The sequence below is a fragment of the Gambusia affinis genome, linkage group LG16 (genome assembly GCF_019740435.1).
Source record: "Gambusia affinis linkage group LG16, SWU_Gaff_1.0, whole genome shotgun sequence".
Classification (NCBI taxonomy): domain Eukaryota; kingdom Metazoa; phylum Chordata; class Actinopteri; order Cyprinodontiformes; family Poeciliidae; genus Gambusia; species Gambusia affinis.
Window position 1 is genome coordinate 18,464,339 of NC_057883.1, and position 25,496 is coordinate 18,489,834.

The following is a 25,496-nucleotide window of genomic DNA, read 5'->3' on the forward strand; positions in this document are numbered from 1 at the left end:
GGTATTTCCATTCCCACCTTCATGCACTATTGGACATTCATGTATAGGAAAAAGAGCTGAAATATTTCATATTTTGCAGTTTTTCTTGCTGATTACCACCACAAATGTCAGAGTTTCTTCTTCACAAACACAAAGCTGAGTTAGGCCTGTAACTAAAGGGCTCAGGGCAACCCCCTAAAGGAGTGGGTATAATGAATGTTTACTGCTCTTTTGTGCCACTGCCTCTTTCTGCTGTGCTTTTCATTCACTGGGCATTGTCTTTGTAAAAGAGCACTGCAGGTTTTGTTTCCACCTCTGTTTGACTCACATAAACACACACAGAAGATTTGGGGGTGGTTGGGGGTGGGTGGGGATCAAAGGCTCTCCGGTGCATACCACACTGATGGAGAGCAGATGCAGGGAGTGGGCTGCTTTGCTGAAGCTGCGCTGGCGTAGCGTGAGTATAAATCTAAGTTTAAGAGGAGGAGTCCAATGTTACCAGGCAAGAAGCATGCAGAGCTGAGTTGCACAATAGAGAGTCTGTGAGCAATGATGACAACAGACTGGTAAAGTCCTTGTTAACATCTGAACTGTTCTTAGTGAGGATTTACTCAACCATATATGATGTCCAACAGACTCATCATGTGTCTACATTTTTGAGTCAAGGGATGACAAATATGTACGTTGTAAGAGTGGAATGCTTTAACTTTCCTCCTTTAACCCCAGTTTTATCACATGTTGCAGGTAACATCCTTTAAATGGACAGTATGTTAAGATGAATTTACATCAAAATAATGTTTTAGCAACTTGAATCTCTAGCCAGTGAAAGGCATTTTCCTCTGTAATGAAGATGTTGTGGGTGCATGCTGCGTCGCATGGTTTCGATCAAAGCAAAAGCCAGTTCTCCACTCAGCTGACTGTAGCATGACAGTGTGGGAGAATGCAAGGAATGTGCTGATCCTGTGTTGCTTGTGCTCTTGACCCAACATCCCCCACCCACCCAAACACCCACCCTCTCTCCCAGTCAGTCAGCACAACAGCCTTGTTGTCTAAAATGCCTTTTTAACATGCAAGACAGCAACAGCTCTCCGTGCATATAAAGTCAGCATCAATTTGACTCACGTGGAACTTGTATTACAGCCTCCAGTACAGTACAAAGCTGTCCATCTGAATTGTCATATGAATCTAATTCACAAGATTAAAATAAGACATAATATTTGTCCCAGATGTGGTTTTCCAACATTTTCTGCATCTTGCATTGGATTTTATTTAGGGGTGACATAGTAAAGAGAATCTAAATAATTTTGACAAATGAAACACATTGGTTTAAGACAGATGTACTGTGGTTAAGCAAAATAGTAAACATGGTATTTTTCAACAATTGTCTCGATTTTCTATAAAAAGGTAAGAGAATTAAAATACAACGACATCAGTAAGTGTCTGAAAAGATTAAAAAGCCATCTCTAAGGCTTCAGGGATCCAGTAAAACAACAGTGACAGCTATTATTTTCAAGTGGAGGAAATCTGCAACATCGATGAACTCTTCAAGAACAGGCTGGAACAAAAATTACTCCAGGAGAGCATTAACAACTCATCCAAGAGATCATAATGAAAAACCTCAAAGCAAGATTTAAAGCACTTCATTCCTCACTTGACTCGGGATCAGTGTTCATAGTCCCATCTCTCGAAAAATATCTTTGTGATTCACAATCCAGCCATTACCTAAACCAGTCTGTCAGTGGTCATTGAGTGAGTCTGGTCAAGACTTCCAGCCAAGCATGCAGACATTCATACTTAAAAGCAATTTAGAGAAACCAATTAACCTAAGAGTCATGTTGCCAACTGAGGGAGAACCCTGGAGAGATTCCAACCAATCTCAAGAAAAACGTGCAGGATCTCAGGACAAGATTCAAACCCACGACCTTCTTGCTGCAAAGCAACAGTGGGGCACCATGTAGCTCAGGATTCACAACACTTTTTGGTAAATATTCAGAGTACAAATGAGACAAAAGTGGAAATTCTTTAAAGATGTGCATCCCCTTAGATCTGGTGTAAAATTACAGGCTCTGTCATTTCTTATGAGTCATGGCACAATGATCTGTCCAATAGAACATCCTATCTGAATGGCTAAAACAAAGCAAAAGTTTAGGTCTTGGCGAGGCCTAGTCAAAGCCTGGGATTGATCGGTTGAGATGCTGTAGTATGGCACTAAGCATGCATCACACACTCAAAACACCTCGAGTGGTTGAATTTGAAAAATTTTGTAAAGCAGTGGCTAGAAATCCTCCACAGGTGTAGAAGACTCACTGCATGTCATCTCAAAAGCAAATACAAATTTCGCCACCAGACACCGCAGACAGTTATCAGTTGGTAGATTTAGACATATATGATATTCAAAATAAACTATTTCACAATTTCACACTACTTCGTGATGAAGGTATGAATAGTTTTGCAAAGATCAGCATGTCAGAGGCTCCATCGTTTGCTGAAGATGTGAAAGGATACCCACAGATAGGATTTAAAACGGCTCTCACTAGGGGATCAGGATTTATCTTGCGATTATTTTGTTTACCATAATTTCTATATTTGCAAAAATGATTAAAACAAAACAAAAAAATTAAGAAAGTGTCTGAATACACAACATGAATTTCTAAGAATTTCTTAGACTTAATGTATCTTTAATTTTGACCTAGAATAACATGTCTGCATGCAAACAGTTTAATGTGTTTTCCAAACTAAATCACCTGCCAGCAAAAAGTACATGAAGAGAAACTTTGGATTTTCATGGTGCACACTCAGAATGTTCCAGCTTGTGACTCAAGTGTCAAAAACATCCTCTCTGGTAATATGCTGCCACCTTGTGGCCAATACAAAGGTTGCAATGGAAAAAAAGAGAAAAGACAAGCTTTATTAAGCATCCCTTTTATTAACATCACCCATTACAAAAAGAACAAAATCTTCAGTGTTAATGGACTCAGCCACAGTAAAGTAAGTGTTGATTACACACAATATGGGACGCTCATTTCTAAAGTGGTTGCAGTTGGATTAAAAACCTCATAAATGTGCCTGGTCTTGTACTCTGTGGAGCTGCAGTAAAGGCGGGACAAAAATATGTCACCATGGATACAGTCACGTAGTGACCCATCTCGCATGCAGAGAGCTCTACTGACTCCCGTCTTTCCCCAGGAAGTATTGAGCCAAGGTACGCATGGAGAAATCGTGGTGGTTTCTCTTGTCAGTGAGCAAATCAACAGAACAGTGTATTTCAGCAGGTCCTAAGTGGTACATTTAAACAATACATATCTTTAAGTTAAAAAGGAAAAGAAACAGAAAACCCCAAAGTTTGTTTTGTTAAGCTGGGAAATTTCATATCTGCCCTCTCCAGACAAAACAAAAATCTACTGTAGTTTTCAAAGGTATGTCACTGGAAATTATACAGGTGGATTTATAACAGAGGAATGGTTGCCACACAGTTTAAATAATGCCAGGGGACATTTTTAAAGTTTGAAGTAAAAAAGAAAATAATAATAATAAATCAATTGATGAAGCTGCAGAAGAGGAGGAATGTGGCTAGAGTGGATAATTGGAGTTTTGGTACCGTGCTTGGAGTGTTAGGAATAAAACAGAACCTCTGCCTGCTCCTGTGTAGGCTGTCAGACAAGAGGTCATCTACAGTACAGGTGAAGAGGACAGGGTCTGGGAGGATGTGAGCAGGAGTGAATGTGTGATGCGGTAGTGAGGAGACTGAAGTTTGCAGGCTGTCTCTGTATTGCAGTCGGTCTGTCTGCGTGGTGGCATCCTCTCGTTATACCTTCTGTTGATCTTTCTCAATCTCCTGGAAGAAGATAAACTGATTCAGGCTGTGCATTCAACTATGCTGTTAGTTGCTGATAAAACAAGAGGATGTGTACTAAGCAACACATCTTAAATCTGACTTTTCATTTACAGAAGGAGCCTTAAGTTCAGCCCGTTTCAGATGGATTTTATATTCAAACTCCTAATTTAGCCATAAGAGCAGTTCTTAAGGATAAGTTGTTTATTAATGTGATTTTTCAATCTGTTTTTGTACTGTTTGTAGAAAAACATTATTGTGAATAAAGTTACTGATAATACTTTGATGATGCACAAGCTCCTTGTCAGTCAGGGTGCATTTACACCAGCCCTGTTTGGTTTAATAAAACTCTAGTCAATTTGCCTAGAAAGTCTGATTTAATGGGTGGGGGGAAGCATCAAAACCTTGGTTTCGGTTTGGTTGATGTGTACTAGAATGATGTTCGGAGGCATAAGTGAATGCAAGTAGACCAGAGACCGCTCCAAAGGCAGGAAGCAGACCATAGCACAGGGCATTCTGGGTAAATACAACCAAAACAAACGCTTGTGTCTAACGTTAGTGGAAGAAATGGCTTGTGGTTTTTCTAAGACAACAGAAACCTGATAGTCTTTTTAGTGCAGCTGATAACTCAGTGGAAAAGTAAAGAATCTGATTTAAAAAAAAATAAGGCCAGTGTGTTTTAGCAGATCTTATTAAAGCTGCACATGCAGTGCAACATTTTGTCAGAAAGGCAACTCACCCCTTGTTGTCCTTTAGCCAATTGCTGGCTGATTGCATTGAGCAGCTGCTGCATTTCTGTCACTGTTTGATTCAGTCCTGCAGTTATTCTCTCCTTCTTGTCAATCTCCTCCTGTCAGACAAACATCAGCTGGTTTAAAGTAGATGCTGAACCACTAATTGTTACCACTACTACTCTTAGAAAACACTTACACGTTGTGATGACAGGCTGCTGTTTTCTATCAGGGCAGTGTTTTCTATTAGTTTTGTGAGTTCACTCTGGATCTGTTCAAGAGACTGCTGGGCCTGAGCGAACAATAATAATGATTATTAGCATTATGAGCTGTGGTTTGACCTGTGTGAGCAGACGCATGAAAGAAATTAGCACCATCACCTTGTACAGGTCTCCAGCTACTCTTTGCCTCTCGTTTTCCTCCTTCTCCAACCTGGACAGCGTCTCAGACAGCTGGGTTTTCAACTGAAGACAGACATTAAGCTGGTTTCTCAGATTACACAAGAAGAATCAAAACAGCAGAGACCCACAGGTGCATCTTAAGATTACTTAAATGATTTGATAGAAAAAGGATTAATCACACACAGAATGACACATGTCAATGGGTAATTTCTATGAACTTTGATGATTTTAGCTTACAGTGGATGGAAACCTCAAATTCAATTTCTCAAAGCTGTGGGAAAGATACCAGTTGTCCAGCAGACGTTCATTAACACACTGGATGAGAGGAAGCCAGAAAAGGTCATCACTAGAAAAGCTAGCTGAACACAGTGCTGTGTTAAAGAATATTAGTGGAAAGTTAGGTGGAAGGAGAAACTGAAAAAAGTGTGGTAGAAGAAAATGTTAATTGAAGAATTTGTAAGTGATTCTGGACTGCAGATGGGGACACATTCAGAATATGGACTACAATGGTCAAATTCCTCGTTTGAAGTCTTTGCTGAGTCAGAAACACCTTAAAGTGTCTTACATGAGCTCAGGAGATTTTGGATTTAATTTGGAAATCAAAAGTCTAGAAGAGTCATTTAATCACAAAATTCTGTTTGTTTTTGGCTTTTCATTAGCTGTTAGCCATATTAATCCAAATGCTGAGAAATACATTAGTGTGCAATAATTCTATATAGTATACTGGTTTTATTTGATTTGATATTCTAATTTATTAAAACCCATGTGTTTGTAAAATATCATGGATATGTTAAAATGCCCATGACGTGGCAGTCTCTTAATGAATGTGTTCAAACACAGAACAGCACTACGTCAGTATGACCTTGTTGCAGCAGAGGAATGATGTCACAATCCAAAAAGTCCAGTTTGTGTAACTCGCACACCGATAAGATGCTTCAGACATTTTAACATTACACACCGACTGATAGTAAAACATGTTCCTCCATGATCTTCAAAGCTAAAACTTTATGATTGTTGTGCAGTTTGATATTCAGATGTCATGTTAATTTCTTCATTCTTTGGCTGCAAAAACTTTGCTACGTATTAGCTCATATGATGTTTGTGAAATTCCAACAGTTGTCAGGAAGACGTTGTCACATCCAGAAGTACTGCTATTAGTCGGAACACTGCCATTACAGTTCAAAACAAGGGGTGGATTTAACACATAATAGTGAAAAAAATCTCCAGCACCAGTTAAGCAACAGACAAAACAGACAAGAATAGTTTGAAGATTGAAGCTTTAGTTAATTACTGCGGTGACCCATTTTTGGCATCTAAAGAGAAAATGTTTAGTGGTGTGAAAAAGTCGAGTAGAATACAGATGTGGAAAAGGAAAGGTTAGTATCACAGCAAATAGAAGGAGGATAATCATTCAGGATCTTATTTCTTTAGTTTTTGTTGTTCAGGATGTTGATAGTGCCTTGCAGAAGTATTCATGCTTCTTAAACTTTGCCATATTTTCTCATATGAGAGCCACAAACTAATGTATTTTACTTGGATCCGAGTTCCTGAACAAATTGTACAATTGTAATATGGAGAATAAAGTTTATATAACGTTATGGGAGATGATTTTTGAACTCAATTTGTTCCAGTGGATTATATTTAAAGGTGTTTAAAGTAAAAGATACTTGATACAAATATATGTAATGCGTGTTAAAAACCATGTCAAAATTTTCCTTCTGCTGAAATAAATTTGCTTGCTAATTTTGCTGGTTTAGCATGTAAAATTCCAACAAAGTTAAAAGTAAACATACTTCTGCAAAGCACTGCATGTTGGCCCAAAGTTACGCAGCAGACAGTGAAACCCAGAGAGGCGCTAAAGAAGCTCTAGCTAGAGGATCATCCATGCTTACCAAAGCCAGCTCCTCATTCTGTCTGAAAGCCTCTGTATATGAGCCATCAAGTCTGGTCTGTAATTCAGTCAACAGATCTTTCAGCTGAAATTAAGTTTGACATGTTGTTGTTTAATGGAGGTCTGTGGGAAACGATCCAGAGTCTAAACAGTCAAACTGGAAGATTGAGGAATAATCTTGTAGCTGCAAAACCCTTCGAATGATCAGAGAGGAACAGGAGGAATGTTCAGTTCAGGTTCTGCTCACCTCTCTCACTTCTGTCACATACGTAGCGCTCTCATTCTCCGCCCTCTCCAACTCGGACTCCAAGTGCTGCTTCTCTCTTCTCAGCTGCACCGCAAACAGAATTACAGAACAATTAAATGAGAAAGTGCACAGAAACTGTGAAAGTTTAGACAACAGAAGTGGACTGAAGTGGATTATCCAAATCTGTTCAGTAAAATGGAGCCAGATTATGTCACCAGAAAGGTCAAAACACAAGTGGATTGTTAACATATGCATAGCCATAATATATCGGTTCATCAATTCTCACACACAGCGTAGCTTGAGTGAGATCCTATTCTTAATCCATAAGGTCTTTTTGAAAAGCTTTTCAAAAAGATTTTTTTATGGAAATTTTGGATCACTTTCCAGGAGACCACTTGTGATCAGACACTGATGTTGGAACAAGATGTTTTTGCTCTATTGATGTCTTTACTCTTTTGAATTTTATTTTTTATCATTTTGGAGAACACAACTCTGGTTCAGAGTCCAGATGACATGCTTTACACCACACATCTGAGACTCAGATAAAAGGCTCAGATGCAACTGCTCGCCATGGAAACCTTTTCCTTGTAGCTTTCTACATGTTGGTCTTCAGCTAATCTGAGGGTTGATTGAAGTCTGGAGATCCAGAGGTGCAGAAAATTGGTGATCTCCACTCACAATGCACCTTGGCATTCACTGACCCTGCTGTGATTTCAAGAGGCCTACTGCTTTGTAACTGACCTGATGTCATTCCCAGTCATTTCCATTTTATTGTAACCCCACAAACCATTCAATGTGGAATATTTAGAATTGACGACATTTAACAACTCCAAGTGGATTCCCACTTATTCCACAGTGGGAATCTGATGCCAAGACTGGAATTTACTGTATGCCTAAGAGTAACGCATTCTTTCACAAATGTTTTTAAAGAAAAAGAGACTGTATATCTGGGTTCTGAACGATGGAAGTGCTCCAGAACACATCAATATGTTTGCTTCTACTTTCATTTTTTCCACAGTTTTTGGGTGCAACAAGAACAGCAACAGTGAAGGAAGCTGTAGATTTTCTAACTTTTGTTAGACACTTTTGTCATCTTCTCGACTAAAGAGAAACAAACTGGGGAAAAAAGGAACAAGCGCATCTGTGTTGTAATCTGTAATCAGTAGAGCACTTTCTTTCTAAGCCTGAATACAAACCTCTCTGACATCTTCTTGTGATTGTTCCAGCTTAACTTTCCAGCGAGACTCCTCCTCCTCGACACTGCTTTGCAGGCGCTGCAGGATGCCCTCCTGTGGACACAGCAGGAATAAGATCTCAGTTGGAGGAAGTTCTCCCCATGACTTCAAGACTCAAAGAAACATCTTACCGTCTCTGCCAAAACCTTTTTGTACGTCTCACAGTCCTTCTGTAAAATTCTTTGGGTTTCCTCTGCTTCTTTCAGTTTCTCAGCTAATTCCTGCAGGATTTATTTACTCATTCAGAATGTAAAAGGATTGCTGGCAAACTTAGGCTTCCTACTTTTAACTTACCTCTGACTCCTGTGATGCTTGTCTAGCCTGTGTGACCAAGCTTTCAGCTACTGCAGTCTCAAACTTCTGTAACCACTCCTGATGGTTCTGAGGAACAATTTGTGGTAAAAATTCAAGTCAAACATGGCAGATGAACAAGAAGATATGAAACAAAATAAATCTGAAGGCAAAAATGCAGCGTTGTCGATACCTGTTCAGAGGGCAGAGACACATGGGGCAGAAGTCTGTGCAGAACATCTCGACACTCAGCCTGGGTTTGTGCCAGCACTGCTTGGCCTTCCTAAAAAGCAGAAAGTACAGAAACAAAAATACAGACAGAAAGAGCGTTGAGAACTATGATGATATGATTCAAGCGATGCGGCGACAGGACCCTCTGCACTTATCCTGATGTAAACCAATCATTTCTTTAATCATTTTCTAAATTAATTTCATCAGTGTTGCTACTAGAATCAACTTGTTTTATCAGATAAATTAAGCATATGTTATCCCATTTGCACCTTTCAGCAGGCCCATGCTTAGAGACCAGGAGAAATATTTTATGGAGGTAAACTGCATTGAGTTGCTAAGAAAAGTGATCAAAGGAAATGCAATTAATTGCAAACTTAATTGAATATTAACTGATATTAAAACTGCTGCATTTCAGCCAGGCCACAAATTGAGTAGGAAGCATTTTGTGGCTGAGCAGCCGACATTGTCGTCATTCTGACTCACTGAGTCAACCAGAAATAATTGTAAAAAAAACCCAGACATTTTATCACATAACCAAAACCATCAACTTTAGTTGTTGTTCAGAAAGTTTCAAGAGGTGCAAGAAAGTCTAATCTAAAATATAATTTGAACAAGAAATAAGAGCTGCCACCAGTGCAGAGCTTACTATGGTGGCGGGAAGGTATGAGACCAAAACGGCCGCTTTTCATGAAAACCACAATCAGGCAGCAGAACAAAGAAGAAAAGATAAATGCTACCCTGTCACGGCAACAGTGTAATGTTGTGACGGGTTAGAATAGATTTGTTTACAATCTTATTTCAAAACGCAAGCAATGAATAAAGAATAGTACTGAACATTTTCTCTATTAACCAGGTGTCTTATCTTAGAAAAATGATTTTTCCAGCAACATGGAGCACAATGTCACAAGGTAAAAGTGACTGGGGGATCAAAACATTTGCATTTTTAGGATCTATATATGGAGGAAACTCCCCAAATTACAGTCCCTTCAATGTCTGAATTACAGTTTTGATTAACTTGATATATATATAACATATCAAATACGTATAGTAAAAAAATAGAAACAGAAAAATAATGAACGCTGAAACCTTTGTAAAAGAGGTAAATTTCTGTTATTTTCCTCAAAGATTTTGTGGCCATAACTAAACACAAAAGTTCAAAGTTTAAGCCTCTCATTATCTTTCATGTTCCTGAATAGGTAAATAAATGATTGTGCCTCCTTAAAAATGAACAAATTAACCCTAAGGTTTTTGATAAATGCAAAAGGAGCCATCACACGTCTGGGCTCCTGGCAATAAGCTGATGTCACCCTCTTTCACTCTCAGCAGTAACACTTAGCAAAGCTGAACAGAACTTGAACAGTCTGAAAATACACAACAGCAACCCAGAAAGTGCCAAAAGTGCCAGGCTAAGACCAGAGAACTAGCTTTTGTTGCATTGTGATGTCTGGGTGAGTGCACTAACCTACTGCTGTAGGAGGATGGTAAAAATATACACACATCACTGCAACTGCAAATAGAAACAGCTATCCGACTGCAAACTGACCTGCGACTACGCAAGGTAAACTTAGCTAAAACATCCAGTTGCACCAGTTTGTCTTGATGGTGATCAGACAGGATTTCTTTGTGAGTACAGGGCTGCTACATATGGATTAAACATTTTGAAAGATTAAACAGAATTAAAACAGAAAAAAACTGCATTGTAAGGAGTCATTTTTGATTAGTTGGCAATATTAGAGAAAACATGCCATGCTTAATGACAAGAAGACAGAAAAAAAACATAAATCTTGAGCTAATGAAATCTAGTAAATGACTAAGTCACTGCACACTCATTGCCTCTCTTTTGGTTTAGCAAAGCTTCAGTAAAATACTGGAAAAATCTGACATGCAACAAGAGGATCGATCAGATTTGGCAGCTGGAATTAAAGCCAATTAAAAATCAGGCCATGAAAAGAGGAGAGAGAGCAAAAGTAAGGTAAACGAGTATGCAGTGTTATTATGGATGATGATGCAAAAAGAAAATATACAGGGTCAATTATGGTAAAACACAGACATTTTGGAGGGGGAATGCATCAGATTGGATCTAGAGTGAATCAGGACTGAGATGAGGTGTCGAACCTTGACAGCTTTGCTGAGTTTTCCTTGAAGCATGGACTCGGTGGCTGACAGAGCCTCCATTGCACTCCAGTTTTTCTCCCGAAGCTCCTGTTTTACAAAGTCAGTTCCAGAAAGATACTACTTTCAGTTTAGCCTCAGGGAAACAAAGCCTGATCCAGAATGATTTCTTACATTAGAGAAAAAAAATCCAACTGCCAAAGGAACAAGAGGAGAAGAAATTCCAATCTTCCTAATGTATTTGTCCCAAATTCCAATAAAGAATATCAAAGTTTTGTGGTTGCAATGTGATAAAATGTGGGGAGGTTCATGAGGTATAAAACTGCATTTACAGAGTTCTTAATGTGAAAATATCATTGGATATCTGTTAATAAACTCTGCTTTATTAACAGAGTTTCTAAAATTCTGAGTCATTCACAATAACAACCAAGCCTGCTGAAACTGGATCCAACAGTGAGAACGACACAAGGAGACTGGAAGCTCTCTTTTGCAATGCTCAGCTTAACAAATCCAAATCAAGGTGAGTCCAGTTATGCTGGACTCCCTAGTTTTCCTTCAGAGCACATTCCAGCTAAGAGATTCTAGCTGATCAGAACAAAAAAAGCAAACCAATTGAGAATAAGAGGCAGTGGAGAACAGGAACTATGGAAATATGCAGTGTTCAGACCTGAGGAGGGGGAACGGTTGGTGGGAACATTCAGAGGACGGGGGAAAAGGTTTAGTGTTAATGAGTTATAGGTCAATGCTACAGGAAACCTACGTTGTTCTTTTTTCTGTGAAGCTCCAAAGCGTCCTTCAGCTCAGTCAGCTCCGCCTGCAGACTGCCCACCTGACTCTCCTTCTCAGACAACCTGCCAAACAGAACAGCCTCTGGTTTTTAAAGGTATTCACTATTCTCGGTATAAACGTCTTAAACCTGAGAGAGTGGCATCATTTCACTTACGCTGCGAGAAATTCAGGGCTTGGTGTTGCAGAGATGGACTGCTGTGTGAATATGACAGAAATGAAAACAAAATATCTTCTGATAGCAGTCATGTTTGGTTTATAAAAACCTTCCTCACCTGCTGTTGTATCTGCTCCACTTTCACACTCAGATCCTTTGTCTTTACCTCCAGCTCAGACTGAAGTCTCAGAATTTCCTGGTCCTTTGCTGCTAACCTGAAGTGCAGAGTTTCTCCATTATGGTCAGATTTGGGGAGAAAAATGTAGAAAAATAGAATTCAATGTAAAGACTGAGGTCAGCTCACTGAGACTGGAGTTGCTGAATCTTGATACCATAACTGGCCATCTCTTGTTGCTCCCGTCTTTGCTTCTCTAACTCTTGTTGAAGAGCAGACAACTGCTGCCGTAGAGTCTGTGAGACACCAGAGGATAAAACAAGCTCAAAACAGGAACAAAACTACACCAATGACAGACGTCTGTGAAAATGCTCAAATTATTGTTCTGGAAAGGCCCATACCTCAACCGTCTTCTCCATGGTGGAGCTGCTGGCTTGTGCTGCTTGTAGACTCTCCTCCACCGATTTCAGCTTCATATCTTTCTCTTGGATCCTAAACATCAGTGACACAAGGACAAAAAAATAACTTTTACAAACCTTACAGAGTCTCCCAGCATTACCAAATACACATTTTTCAACCTTACGATTCAAAACAAAAACAGTAATCTGTTGATTAAGCCATAAAAAAGAGCCAACCCACATGCTATGGTAAAAACCCTCAGGTGATTATTTGTATACAAGTAAATACAACATAGGACTTTTTAAGCTACATCATTTAATGCCAACTAAAAATGTATATTCTATTTCCCTCCATATTTCTATACTTATATTCAAAATGTCTGTATAGTGGAACCGAAGTTAAATTCTTGTTTGCTTGCACAAACTTGGCCAAGAAAGATGATTGCGATAGATCAGTGGCTGAGGTCAACATGTCAAACATCTATTGATGGTTAAAGATATAAAGACTATTGCAAGTGGTTGCGTGCGTTTGCTAGACAAGAGAAAATAACTCTCAGCCTAGATCTCTGGTTTATGCCTACACTTGGTACTTTGGACTTTCTGATAATGATGGAAATGTCACTAGGCCAGATGTTAGTAGGATTGCTGTTGCATCTTTCATGCAAATATTAAAAAGGTTTAGCTACAAAAACAACACATTCAGTTCTCCTGAGATTATCAGAAAGGAATGTGTGGATTAATGGAGCTTTTAAAGGTCAGGAGAACCCAACTCGTTACAAACCAGGAAATGTTAGAATTAACTTGATTGATCTTACTGTTTTTGGAGTTCTTCCAGTTTCAACTCTGATGTAGCCTGTAGTTAGAAAACAATACAATAAACATGTAAAAGGACAAAGAAAAATCCATTGATCATTTTTAAAAAAACAAAATAAACTAGATCTCACCTGTTCCTCCTTCTTTTTATTAAGGTCATCTATTTCACGCCTTAGTGCCTCATTCTCTTCTTTCACAGTCTGCAGTTTTGGGGGAAGAAAGTTAACGTTATGATTTTAAAAAAAACAGGGAAAGAGATCAAAATGTTCACAAATTAAAAACATGCCTGTTCTTTTCCAAAAACTGGCATTACCTTCAGCTCCGCCTCTTTGTTGGCCACTTCAATCAGCCCCTTCTCCAACAGTCCCTCAACTGTTTTCATGTTCTCCTCTTTCTCTTGGACACTGCGGAGGAAGCAGGTTTTCACTACAAATCTTTTGTTTCATAGACAAAAGTCACCAGCAACAAAAATATGTTTTTTTCCACACCCACCTCTTCTGGATCTGGTCCAAGGTTAGTTGGGAAGCTTTCTGAAAGGGGAAGAATCAAAGCCAATATGTTTAAGTGTGTAATAAAGAAGAATAATGTAAGGGGCCTTTAAATGTGTTTAACAAAAAAAACAAAGCAGCAGCTAACCTGTTCAGTAATCTGTGCCTGCAGATTCTGAATCTCCGCCTTCAGCGACAAGTTCTCATTGTGCAAAGTCTAAAAGACAAAACAGCTCCGTGGATTTCTGAAATGCTCAATCCATGAACTTTGTCAAATTTGTCACATTAAACCACAAATTTCTGTTTCCATTGGGATTTTATGTGATAGATCAACACAAAGTGGAAGGAATGATTTCAACATGCTTTATGAAAAGAAATCTGAAAAGTGTGGCATGCATTTGTGTTCAGTCCCACTGAATCAATACATTCAATAATCACATTTAATTCAAATTACAGCTGCAAGTTTTTTGGCATAGTTTCTAGACATGCAAAGCCAATAGAGATAAGAACACAATATGCCTGTCACAATAAGCAATAAATCAACTAGTACTATGATGAACAGGTTTGAAAATTTCCATTTGCATGACTGCTTTTCTCATGTCTCTCTTTCTACCAAAGACTGGATGACAAGTTGTTTCAGTCTAGTGCGTTGGTCTCCATTAGCCCTATTTTTGAAGATAAATTGTAACTCTAAAAAAATATTGATATCCATACATCCTTTTCCTTCCAGTTGTCAATTATTCTCAGTGCATCTCATAATATTCCAACAACCTGCAGAGAAGTTAATGGTTGCTAGATGAAGCAAAGCGTAAAAAAAACCCTAAGAAATGTGAATAATCTTGCAAGGTGAATGTCAACAAAATGTCTTCCCAGCAGGTAGAGAACATTGTGATAAACTGCCTACAGACTAACCAGGGACATGTTAGCACAGGGACCTGGAGCTTTAAAACATACCTGCATGTTAGTTTCTCTGCTCGCTCCGCTGCTCCTCTCAGCATTCAGAGAATCCTCCAGACTCTTCCGCTTCAGCTCTTTTTCAGACAACCTGGGTAGATGTAAAAATATTCAAATACAAAAGATCACTGTAACGATCTCCGATGCCAGCACATTTGGTGCAATACGAGGGTAAAAGACTTGCTTACAGCTTCTGTAGCTCCTCAATGTGGGACACATGGTTGGCCTAAATGGTGAACAGAAAAATCTCATTAGCCTACTTCTGCTCAGAAATGTAGGTTTTAATCTTATTGCTTTCAAAAGAGAAAGAAAAGTCAGGTAAAGATGGCCCACACCTGTGAGGAGATCTGAGCCTGCAGGTTCTCATTCTGGGATTTTTGTGCTTCATTCTGAGCCTGAAGAGCTTTGTTCTCATTTTTAAGTTCCTAATAAAACAAATTGGAAGAGTTATTTCCAGATGACGTGCGTGATTTATTTTCAGTCATATTCTGAATTGGTCATTGGAGCTTACCTGAACCTGGGCCTGCACAGTTTCATCTGGCACGCTACGCTGGGACATCTCCATTAGCTCCAACACCCTCCGCTCCAGCTGCTCTTTGGAGAGCATGGCCTCATTCAGGTTGCTGTGTAGAGTCTGGAGTTCTTTGTTTTTGTTGTTCATCTCCGTCTCGGCTGCCAGAAGTTGGCTGTGAAGGTCTTTTAAAAGAAAAATAGGACATTAAGTTACTTCATTTGAACAGGACTGAGAATATATAAATGTTTTTTGTCTGACAGGAGGTTTAGTGACCTTGCTTAGAGGCCTGAAGTTTCTCTCGTTCAGCGTTGACATTGTGGAGGAAGTTCTGCAACTCTTCCCAGCTTCTCTTGGCATCCTGTAACTGGGCCTAGGAATGACGAGGAATCAAGTAACTTTATAACAAAAGGCATAGCAGAAGAATGATAAAGCATCTCAACATCTATGTCTTTATAAATATTAAGATTTCCAGGATCTCAATGCTAATCTGTTTTATCCAGTCCAAAACCAGGTTTTTATTTGGATCATTGACTGCTGAAACATCCAAATGGGGCCACATTTCAACCATCCAGATGTCGATTTTGGTTTTCTCTGCCAATTTGTGCACAGTGCTACGAGTACTAAATTAAGTTAAATTTGACTCAGTGGTGCCGCTTTTCTTGCAACATTCAGTTAAGGATTTTCTTGTGCCTTGGTGGCTTCAGAGTTCTTCATAAATATTTCGACCTATTTCTCTTCATCCGATCTGACAGTCTGGGTCAAATGAGTCAAACAGACACAGTCAGGCTTTCTAAATAGGGCCACAAAAGGCTTCTGAATCGGCTCTGGTCTCAATCCAACTCAAAATGTATCCACCATGTCTAAAAGCCAGAGCTGTACCAGGAAAACATTTAGATGACTGGTCAAATAAAAAAATGAAATTATGCTAATGGCAACAAAAACTGTGTAATTGAAATGCAACATGCTAAAAGATATTTATCAGAAGATAAGGTGTACTGACCTACTACTTTTAATACTTTTAAACTAAATAGAGATTCTTCTATACAGTCAAAATGGACACCCCGTTCTTTTTTAATTCCAAAATGTTTTTGTATAATCTTTACACTTTGGCTCAAACTCATCTCTAAATGCTCAGGAGTAAGAGAGTAATACCTAATAATAATTTAAAATCTGTGAAACTTAAAGCTTGGTAAACCTCTGAAGTTCACTGCAAAGACTTGTCTGCACCAAGCCAACAGGAAGGGTTGGTCTGAGTATTTTACAGGAAAAAGTCATGTTTATACAAAGCTTCAAACATTCCAGCTTCCTAAGCAAGCAAACCCACCCATCTCAGGTTTTGTTTCCCACAACCCACCCTTGGACTTTTACTACAACTTCCCCACTAATGCTGCCACACCCACTGAAGAGATCTGAAGCTATGCTGCACTCTTCTAGGTCGAGGGACCCTAGAGCAGAAGGTAAACACATCTGGCTTAGCGTACCTCCAGCTGGGACACGTTCTGCTTGTAGCTGACCTCCAGTGACTTCCTCTGGTGTTCCTCCTGCTGCAACTTGCTGTTGTTGTCTGCCAATTCTTTCATCAGGCCGGCGTACTCGGAGCGCAGCTTGTTCAGCTCTGCAGAATTCCTGTCAAGAATGTGATGCAAAAATTGCTCATGGGGCAAAATTATGAGAAACTGCCAAAGAAGCAAATTATCTGCAACCCACTAAAAGCCTATTTCATTGTGAAAAAGGGTAGGATATATTGGATATTTTATACGCAAAGGCAGATCAATACTGATTTCCAACAAGCATATAGGAAAAAACAAAAACAAAAAAAAACACCTACTTGAAAAAACTCTTTTATAAAAAAAAATATTAAGAAATCAAACCGAAAGAAGGAAAATTATTACACACTTTAAAAGAGTGTACTATAATAATTCAAATATTTAGATTCTGACAGATTTGACCCAGAAGTGCAGCACTGACTTGCTCTCCATCTGAGTGGTGGCTGAGCTGACAGCGTCCCTCAGGATCCCGTTCTCCTGCTGCAGCCGAGTGATTTGGGCTTCCAACTGCTCCCTCACCTGCTGAAACTACATACAAACACCATGCAACGTGTTACATTTAACGTCAGTTACTAAATTAAAGCTATTTTACCCAACAGAGGAGAACATTTGGTTTCACCGATTTTTGCATATTCTGTAGCTCCTGGTAGCTGCCCTGTGCTTTGGCCTGCATGCCGCCCAGCTCCTTCTCCATTGCGACTCGCTGGTCTCTCATCATGGCCTCCATTCTGCCAGTTTTCTGTTTCTCAAGCTGAAGCTCCTAAAGCATAAAAAACGAAAGGGAAAGCTCAACAAAACAATCCATACCTTATAAGTGAAGGATTCTTCAGAGCGTTTCTGACCTGACTGAGCTGCTTCACTTTGTCTTTGGCGATGGAGGATTCCTCCTGCAGAGTTACAAGAAGTTTCTCTCTCTCCTGGGCCGCCGGGTCGGGCCTCGCTGTGGACTGGAGGCCACAGTGATAGAGGAGAAGTGAAGAGCAGACAGGGGAAGTTCAGTAATGATTTTCAGGTTTTTCAGCTGCATAAAAATATTAAGACATGCTATTTGTCACAGCTGTGTGGTTTGTGGTAACCAGTGATCTTACTTTGTGCCAGGCATCCAGGGCAGTAGGACTCTTTTCTCGGAGGAGAGCAATCACACTGATAGCTTCTGCTTCTGACAAAGCCAGGCTGGACAGACCAGAAAGCAGCTCCTTCAGTTTCACTTCTGTGTTCCCTGCTAATTCACAAAAAGGTTGCTGCTGCAGTTTATTTATACAATAAAAAGTCTGTAAATGTTTTACAGATAATGGAGCTTTAAACTCTGTTTGACTGAGCTACAAAACCTAACCACACCAACAGATATTAGATTGCAAACACTATATTGAACTTTGACCAACACCAACAGAAGAACTATTAAAGCAACAATGTTATGATGTAAATTATTATAGGAAAAAGAGCTGATCTGACAGTTAAGCACAGACATTGATACGCTAAATGAAAATAAGCTGACGGAATCTGTCAGATCACAGAGTGCTCAATCAATTAGGTTTGAGGAAAGTTGAGTGGAAGACAAACATATGGTTGAAAAATTTGCAAAAAAAGGAATTAGGAAGAGGAATAAATCTATATCTTTAATAGAGAAATTTCAGTCTATTCAAAAATAAAATTCAATCGTATATAACCTCAGAATTTAGCTGCAGCTGAAAAATAAAATCAGCTTTTCCACTACCAGTATATGATAGGGTTCGCTAAATCTGGAAACGTCTCACTGAACCTCAAGCTAGTTTCTCTACTCTTCCTCTTTAATACAGCAGTTCTAAATGAAAAGCAAAACTTTCCTTTGGTCTTAATATCAGACTGGACCACTGAGCATCGGTCCAGCTCTTAGCCAATACTCATCATGCCTCTGGTTTAGCAGTGGCTTAACACAAAGAAGGTAGCAGCTGCAACTCCTGTTCTGGAAAGGTCTGTGCGGTGACTCTAGCCACAGTCGAGTCTTTGGGTCTCTCCTATAAGCTCAAGAAAAGGCTTGTGCGCCTTTCTTTACCAAATGTTTTTCTTCCACTCAGCATTCCATGAATATGGTTAGAGACAGTGTTTTTATAAGCCAAAATTAACAGGAGTCAACACTTGAATAATATCATTCTATGTGAAATCAATGTAGGAGTTTTACTTTTGTAACCTAAACTAATTAAATAAATTTTGCTAGCCACAGCTGGCCAAAAAGGGTAAAACAATTACCTTTATCAGTCTCATTCTTCTGTTTCTTGCCAGATGCTTTAGGTGGCACGTCGTCATTATGAGCTGCCTGGTGGTTGGAGGCTGATGCATCTCCCAAAATGTGGGTTTCCTCTACTACTGTTTAGGGGAGAAAAAGATTAATCTATGAGCCTTAAAGAAGCTGACATCTAACTCAGATAGTGAGATTGTTTTGATCATTTTTACCATGCTCCGTCTTCTGCTTTTTGGCAGAGTTTTTCTTTTTGCCAGTGACAGCCGTCGGGTTGACACCGTCAAGAACTTTGGTTTCGGCCACAGAAGAAGCTTCCTTTTTGCTTGGAGCTGGAGCTTGCTCTGCTTTCACCTCAAGCTGCTGGACGTCTGCTTGAAACGGAAAGAAGATTTGAGGAAACATTTTTCAATCATTTAAGATACAGACTGATTCATCTAATATGGAAATATTAGCACAGTTAATCATGCAGCATATACTGGTTTAAAATCTTTGTGTCAATATTGGGATGTATTGAAACTTTGATATTTACACTCAAGGCTATCCCTTGCTAAGCCAGGCTAAAAACTTCAGTTATTTACTAACCCGACTCCACTTTCTGCTTCTTCCTGTCTTTCTTCTTCCCAGAGGTTTGGGGAGGAGTTTGAGTTTGAACAGGAGCCTGAACAGCTTGGACCTGAACCTGTGTCTCCACCTGAGGAGGAGGTGGGCTCATCCGTTTGCCTGAAGTTGGAGACGTCTCTGTTTTATGGCTGACTGGCTTTGAGTCGTTCATTTCTGACTCCTGTAGGTTGGAAGCTGCTGCAGCAGCAGCTTTGGCAGCAGCCTTGGCAGCCTTTTTCTCCTTTTTCTTCCTCTCCCTTAGTCCAGAAGTAGCCTCTGGAGAGACTGAAACTTCGGCAGCAGGTGCAGGCGGGGATGGATCCGGGGTAATCACAGGTTCAGGTTCCTCCTCTGCCTCCACATTAGAGCCAATGACATCAGTCAAGTCAAAATCCCGCAGGTCTTCTTCAGACTCTCCTCCACCTCCACTGCTTCCCCCACCGGCGGCTTCCTTCTTCTTGCTTTTTTTCTTTTCGTTCTTCTTACGAGAGTCTGGCTTGGTCGGCGGCAGCTTGAGGTCTCGCTTCTGCCGAGCCAGCACCTCATCGTAAGAGGTTTCCTTCATGAAGAGCCAGAAGAAGAGGAACATGAGGGCGATGACCAGTGTGGGGGCCAGGATGAGAAGGTACTGAGAGTCGTAGATATCCATCGCGATTCTAAGGAGAGGAACAAAAAGCACGGTTGGGGTTGGACAGGTGAGACTTCAAATTTCCAACAAGATGCAGGTTACAAATAAATCAAAAGTAGTTTTGAAGTGGATAAAACCTGACAAGGCCTCTAAAATAACCTCAAACCTGTAGAAACCCAGAGGAGTGGTATAGGGCTGAAACGATTGTGATTAATCAACTATTGAAATAATCATCAACTAATTTAGCAACTGATTAATCATTAACTAGAATATACAAACTCTAAAAACATTATTCGCTTAAAAAAAAAAAAAATCTCAAACTCTTCATGTGGCATAATTTTGTTTTCCTTGTTCAAATTCACTAAATTATTTCCCATTTCCTAAAATTTGCATTTTCTGAAATAAAATTGTCTCTCTTACTTAAAATAGGAACCGAGTAATCCATTTTTTTACATCTTTCAATGTATGACTAATATTGTATGTTAAAAAAAAAAAGCTTAAAAGTTTACGTGAAAAATCTGTAGAATGTGTCATTTCTTAAATCCAACTAATCATCAGAAAAATTTATACAATAACCGATCACTAAAATAATCATTAGTTGCAGACTAGGGAGAATTTTGCCACAAACTAATGGCTACAAAAAGCTTTCAGTTGAAGGGCAATTTGCAAAGAAACACAGATCTTAAGATTAGTGAAAGACAGTCTATTTATTTGAGAGAGTGTGTGTAATTTTAAACCCATGTGTGTCATTTCTGATCATCCAAAATAAAAATCTCAAATGAATCATAAAATGTCTATAAAGTACATGCCCATTAAGGCTACATAGAAACCTTAAACCATGCTTTTAGTCTGTTGCACATTTTCATCCAACAGACTAGATTTTTGCTCTTTTTCTAACCATATATAAATCTGTGCTTTTGTATGACATTTCTGTTTGTGCGGTGGGTTGCTGTTTATGCTAAGAGTGGCGAGTGAGAATTGACCTTACCCTATCTTAGCAATATGATCCAATTAGACCACACTGCCCCTGCCAGACAGCTTAATGTCTTCATTACATACTGTAAGTTCACAGAGGGAACAGAGAGAACTGAAAACTATTCTGTTAAAGCCAAAAATGTTAAACAAATATTAAAAATGTCTGCTTCATTCATTCAGACTGAAACAGGAACAAAATAGGTCAATACCAAGCAAACGGCAACTAGGCTAACATTCGTAGACTGCGTTCTTATTTAGCCACTTCCCTGCCGTTCGGCCTCCGTAAGGACAAGCCCCCGCTGTTCTAAACTTATACTGGATTGGATTTGAAAGGGGCAAAAATATACCGACATGAAAGTGTCAGAGGCTGAACACCGCTCCAGCTGCAGCCGGAAACTTCAGTCCTTTATGCCAGGGGAGAGGATGTTCATCTGTTACATTTTATATATCTCTGAGGACGCAATACCCTCAGATGTAATCAATTTAAAATCCACAAAACAAATTCTTCAGAAAAATGTGCCTTTGCTCTTCCTAGTTCCCACTCATGTTCTAGACTCAAATGTTTTGATTGTTTTCCCCCCATCACCTCCTTTTTGGGTTTTGTCAGCATATCCTGCAAATCATGAAAGCATGATGCAGATGTTAGCTTCATATTCAGCAGTGTGGTAAAGGGAAAATTATGCTATTTCAATGCAGAATCATTTTTATGTAAAAATATACACCACTAGATTTGTTATAAATGGTGTAAGTTACACTAAATAGAGATTTCCTAAAAGCACAGAGTGTAGTCTGTGATGAATTTATTATCCCTAAAAATAGTAATCCACAAAAAGTTCTGGCTTAATAATTTTATCCCAAAATTTATACCACATCCGACTCTTGATTTTCATTGATTTTTCTCAAAATTCCAACTTTATTCTCTAATATTACAACTTCATTCTGGTAATTAAATTACTACTACTCTCTAAATTACAGTTTTTCCTGTTAAAACAATGCCAAAAATCTCTTTTGAGGTAGAGAAGCTGATATAGAGGAAAAGGATATAAATAAAGCATCTTTCAAATATGAGAGAAACATAAAAAAAAAGTTAAAGTCTGATAAGTGTTGTGTCGTCAACAGTGTAAAGAGTCTGATGAGAAGTGACCTGAAATTCTACGCAATCCAGTCAAGAGCTGTGGCCGACGTTCAGCATAGGAGTCAGTGTCGTAGAGCAGGCCTTTAGTAATTTGGATTAAGAAGATTACCCATGATAATAGATTTAAGAATAACTTTCCACTGCAGGGCTTCCTGAGCACCGACAGGCTTAGTCTCACAGTGCAGCGCTGATTGTGTTTCACTCCTGCCTCCAAAATCTCTGATCACATTTCACAACAGAAAGAGAGACATATAATTAGGTCTGTTGCAAGCTTAGCTTTGTTTGGCTGTAAAACCAAACTTTTCATTTAGAAAAAAAGGAAAAACCTAAATATTTGCCTGCAAAGCAATTCTAAAGTGCTTTATAGCTCAATCAGATACCTCCTGATCCCGGATTTCAATAGCGGTTTAATTAACTGCTGACTTGGTCTTAGTCGGGACTGACATTAATTTTCTTCAAGGTTTAACCTTCTGATAGTCTGAACCCAACCAAAACAGGAGATTATCTCCTATTTATTCATCCAAATACATGCTCCCTACTTTTAGATTGTTATTCACCTAAATAGAAGAGCATCAAAATGTTTGGTGCGTTTGTGGACTGAAAATAGATGCATTTAAATTAAGACAGGAGAAAGACCTGATTCTTCAGAAACTCAATTGCCAATAGATAATTACAGCTAATTAAAGAATATTTGGGTGGTTGTGATGTCTGGTCCATCAGTGACTCTATGTGGCACATTTATGTACTCTTCCTCTATGAGCTGTTTGCCTTTTAAACTGCATCAACCCAGTGATCTTATTAAGGAGTGTGTAATTTATTTAATGGCTCTCTCATATTCTTACAGTTATAATTTATTATAACTGTAAGTTCACAGAAGGAACAGAGAGAACTGAAAACTATTCTGTTAAAGCCATTCTCAGCAGTGAGAATAGAAAAGTGGAGGAGCCAGTTAAAGTGCTCCTAGATGCCATCCTGGTGAGGCGTTTCAGGCACATCCCAACAGGAAGAAAGGATCCAGACGAAGACCCTGGACACACTGTATGGACCTTCTATAGAAAATATCTTTGAAACTTAACTTAACTCTTTCAAACTGTCAGTAACCCTTAAAGCAACATTGAATGTTGGCACAGAGACAATGGGTGGAGTAGGTGGTGTAAAACTCTAAGGCTTGTTTCCTTTCATTTCCTTCTCACTTTTCCCAGTCCTAGGACTAAGAATGGAGATTTCATGCATTCCCTTATGGAGCTGGAGCCTCGTTCCAGCATCAAAATGAGCCTGGAGGACAAAGCCCTCTCGGGCTGTTGGCTCCCCGGAATCTACCCACTTGGCTGGCCAGGACTCCTGATTTGGCAGGCAAGGATATAGAGGCAAGTCCTGATAACTATCCTGCCTGAAGTCCAAAACAATGCGATGCAACACTCTAAAGTTAACATCTCTGAACTGGCAACAAGCTGCTTAAAAACACTAACTAAAACAGTAGTAAATATTTGCTTAACCTGGGCGTATGAATGAAAATTAACTAAACCAACTGAGTTTTACACAGAAACTATTTTTAAAAAACAACAAAAAAAACAGGATTTTGAGGACTTAAGTTTACTCTAAACATTTGAAAATAGGTCAGTTGCTAAATAAATTTAACTGCCATTTATGTATACTTGTTACTATAGCAACATATGTTTCTGTTACTATAGTAACATTGCATTATTTTGTCATTTTTTTGTTTTAAATAAAAGCAATCACATTATGTTACACAATTTTGTCTCAAATTTTAATGCAGATAGTTTGATACAATTGTCAGACCATGCCTACATACAAACTGGACAGTGTGTTTTAATACACTCATACAGAGACATGAACTCAAGACAGAGAAAAAGCTCTGACAAAATGAGATGATAGATAGATAATGTTCTATCTTATCAATAATCTGGTTCATAAACTGAATGAATCAAAGTACACGGTATACGTGCTTGGTTATGGAGGAAAACATTAACAAATCAGAAGCAGTGCTTTCATTTTCTACTCTACCTGGGCAAAGCAGCCTTGAGAAATAACTTATCAGTAGATAGGGGTCAGATAACGGGAAACAACAAGACAAAACAAACATCTTAGTCAGAATGGAGGAGAATTTCAATTTTTGTGCTTTTTACTTTTCTTAAACTGTCACTAAGTAGATCCTAGTTGACTTTCCAATGAGTCCAAAGTCCCCCTAGCACCAAAGAGGCCTAAATGTCACAAGGACACGTGCAGATATGAAGGGTTTGGCAGCACACATGTCACTCAGTGTAAATACCAGAAATAGTTTACAGTAGCTTAACTTGTCTTTGACACAGGGTGGTGTCCTTTACACCACCTCAGCACTCTCAGGTGCAGTACTAAATGTGCTAGCTTGCTTGGTCATGCTTAACATTAACCGCAGGGCGAGTGATGGCAGCTGGTTCCACGTCAACTCAGAAGCTCCACTCCAGAAAACGAAACAACTATGAAGGTGTCTTATCTTACTGGTGTGATACTTTCTACCCTATGAAATTAGTCACCAGAAGCAGAAAGCAAGAATGCTCACAACCTCACTTCCCCAAAATGTCCTGGCAGGGCTTGTGCTGTGAACCGGACGTGGTCAGTATGAATGACCTCACTTTCTAAATGTTCTTTAAGTTCAGAGGGACTACGAATGAGCTAGCTAACAGAGCTAACTAACGGTTGACCACTATCTTGCTAACTGGTCACTCAAGTTTAATACATCGGAAATATTTGTCACTATAAATGAGCTGACCAAGACAGTGAGTAAGAAGAATAGTTTGGTTCCCACTCAGAAACACTCATTCCTCTTTGGAGGCGTGGACCTGTTCCCTGACAGGCCTCGTACTATCCCAGCCTCCCTCTCTTTAAATCTGACCCGGCGCACTGCTTCACTCTTCCGCTGCGGCCCGTTCCCAGGCCTGCGTGAGAAGCTAAAGAGCAGCTCTGACCGGGACAAGCGGTTATTCGCACTAAAAATGACCGATAACATCTAGGGAATCCGCAGTTGTGAGTACCTGTGGCTTCAGTTATCTGTTTCCGTTGCTAGTGGTTAAATGGCGTTGTTCTGCGTTGACTCTGGCACACTCTCGACTTCCCAGGGCAGCTCCAGCCTGGCTTTCTCCTGCGCTTTCCGTCACTCTCTGCTCTGCTGTTTCTGGTTTGCGGGGGCGGGTCATAAGCAGCCTGATAGGGAGCGCTCG

At 39.4% G+C, this 25,496-nt stretch overlaps 1 protein-coding gene across 10 annotated transcripts; it reads right to left on the bottom strand.

Annotated features, from left to right (window-relative positions):
- Nucleotides 1-2,885: 2,885 nt before the first annotated feature.
- ktn1 (kinectin 1) lies at nt 2,886-25,463 on the bottom strand. Of its 10 annotated transcripts, none has more exons than XM_044143021.1 (35): nt 25,311-25,463; nt 19,523-20,196; nt 19,153-19,308; nt 18,949-19,062; nt 17,811-17,941; nt 17,565-17,669; nt 17,342-17,482; nt 17,144-17,250; nt 16,657-16,801; nt 15,449-15,545; nt 15,173-15,357; nt 14,997-15,086; nt 14,850-14,887; nt 14,662-14,752; nt 13,856-13,924; nt 13,712-13,749; nt 13,533-13,623; nt 13,351-13,419; nt 13,222-13,259; nt 12,410-12,500; nt 12,198-12,304; nt 12,012-12,108; nt 11,894-11,934; nt 11,711-11,801; nt 10,954-11,040; nt 8,801-8,890; nt 8,611-8,697; nt 8,448-8,537; nt 8,278-8,370; nt 7,082-7,165; nt 6,836-6,919; nt 4,923-5,006; nt 4,742-4,834; nt 4,551-4,661; nt 2,886-3,814 (listed from the first exon to the last, which is right to left on the bottom strand). In XM_044143021.1, exons 2-35 carry the CDS (start codon nt 20,187-20,189, stop codon nt 3,785-3,787), a joined length of 3,732 nt encoding a protein of 1,243 aa, XP_043998956.1. In that variant the 5' UTR covers nt 20,190-20,196; nt 25,311-25,463; the 3' UTR covers nt 2,886-3,784. The 10 variants fall into 10 exon arrangements, with proteins under 10 accessions (XP_043998956.1, XP_043998951.1, XP_043998955.1 ...); XM_044143016.1 differs by having other exon boundaries at nt 17,811-17,944; nt 18,949-19,065; XM_044143020.1 differs by having other exon boundaries at nt 19,153-19,311.
- Nucleotides 25,464-25,496: the final 33 nt, after the last annotated feature.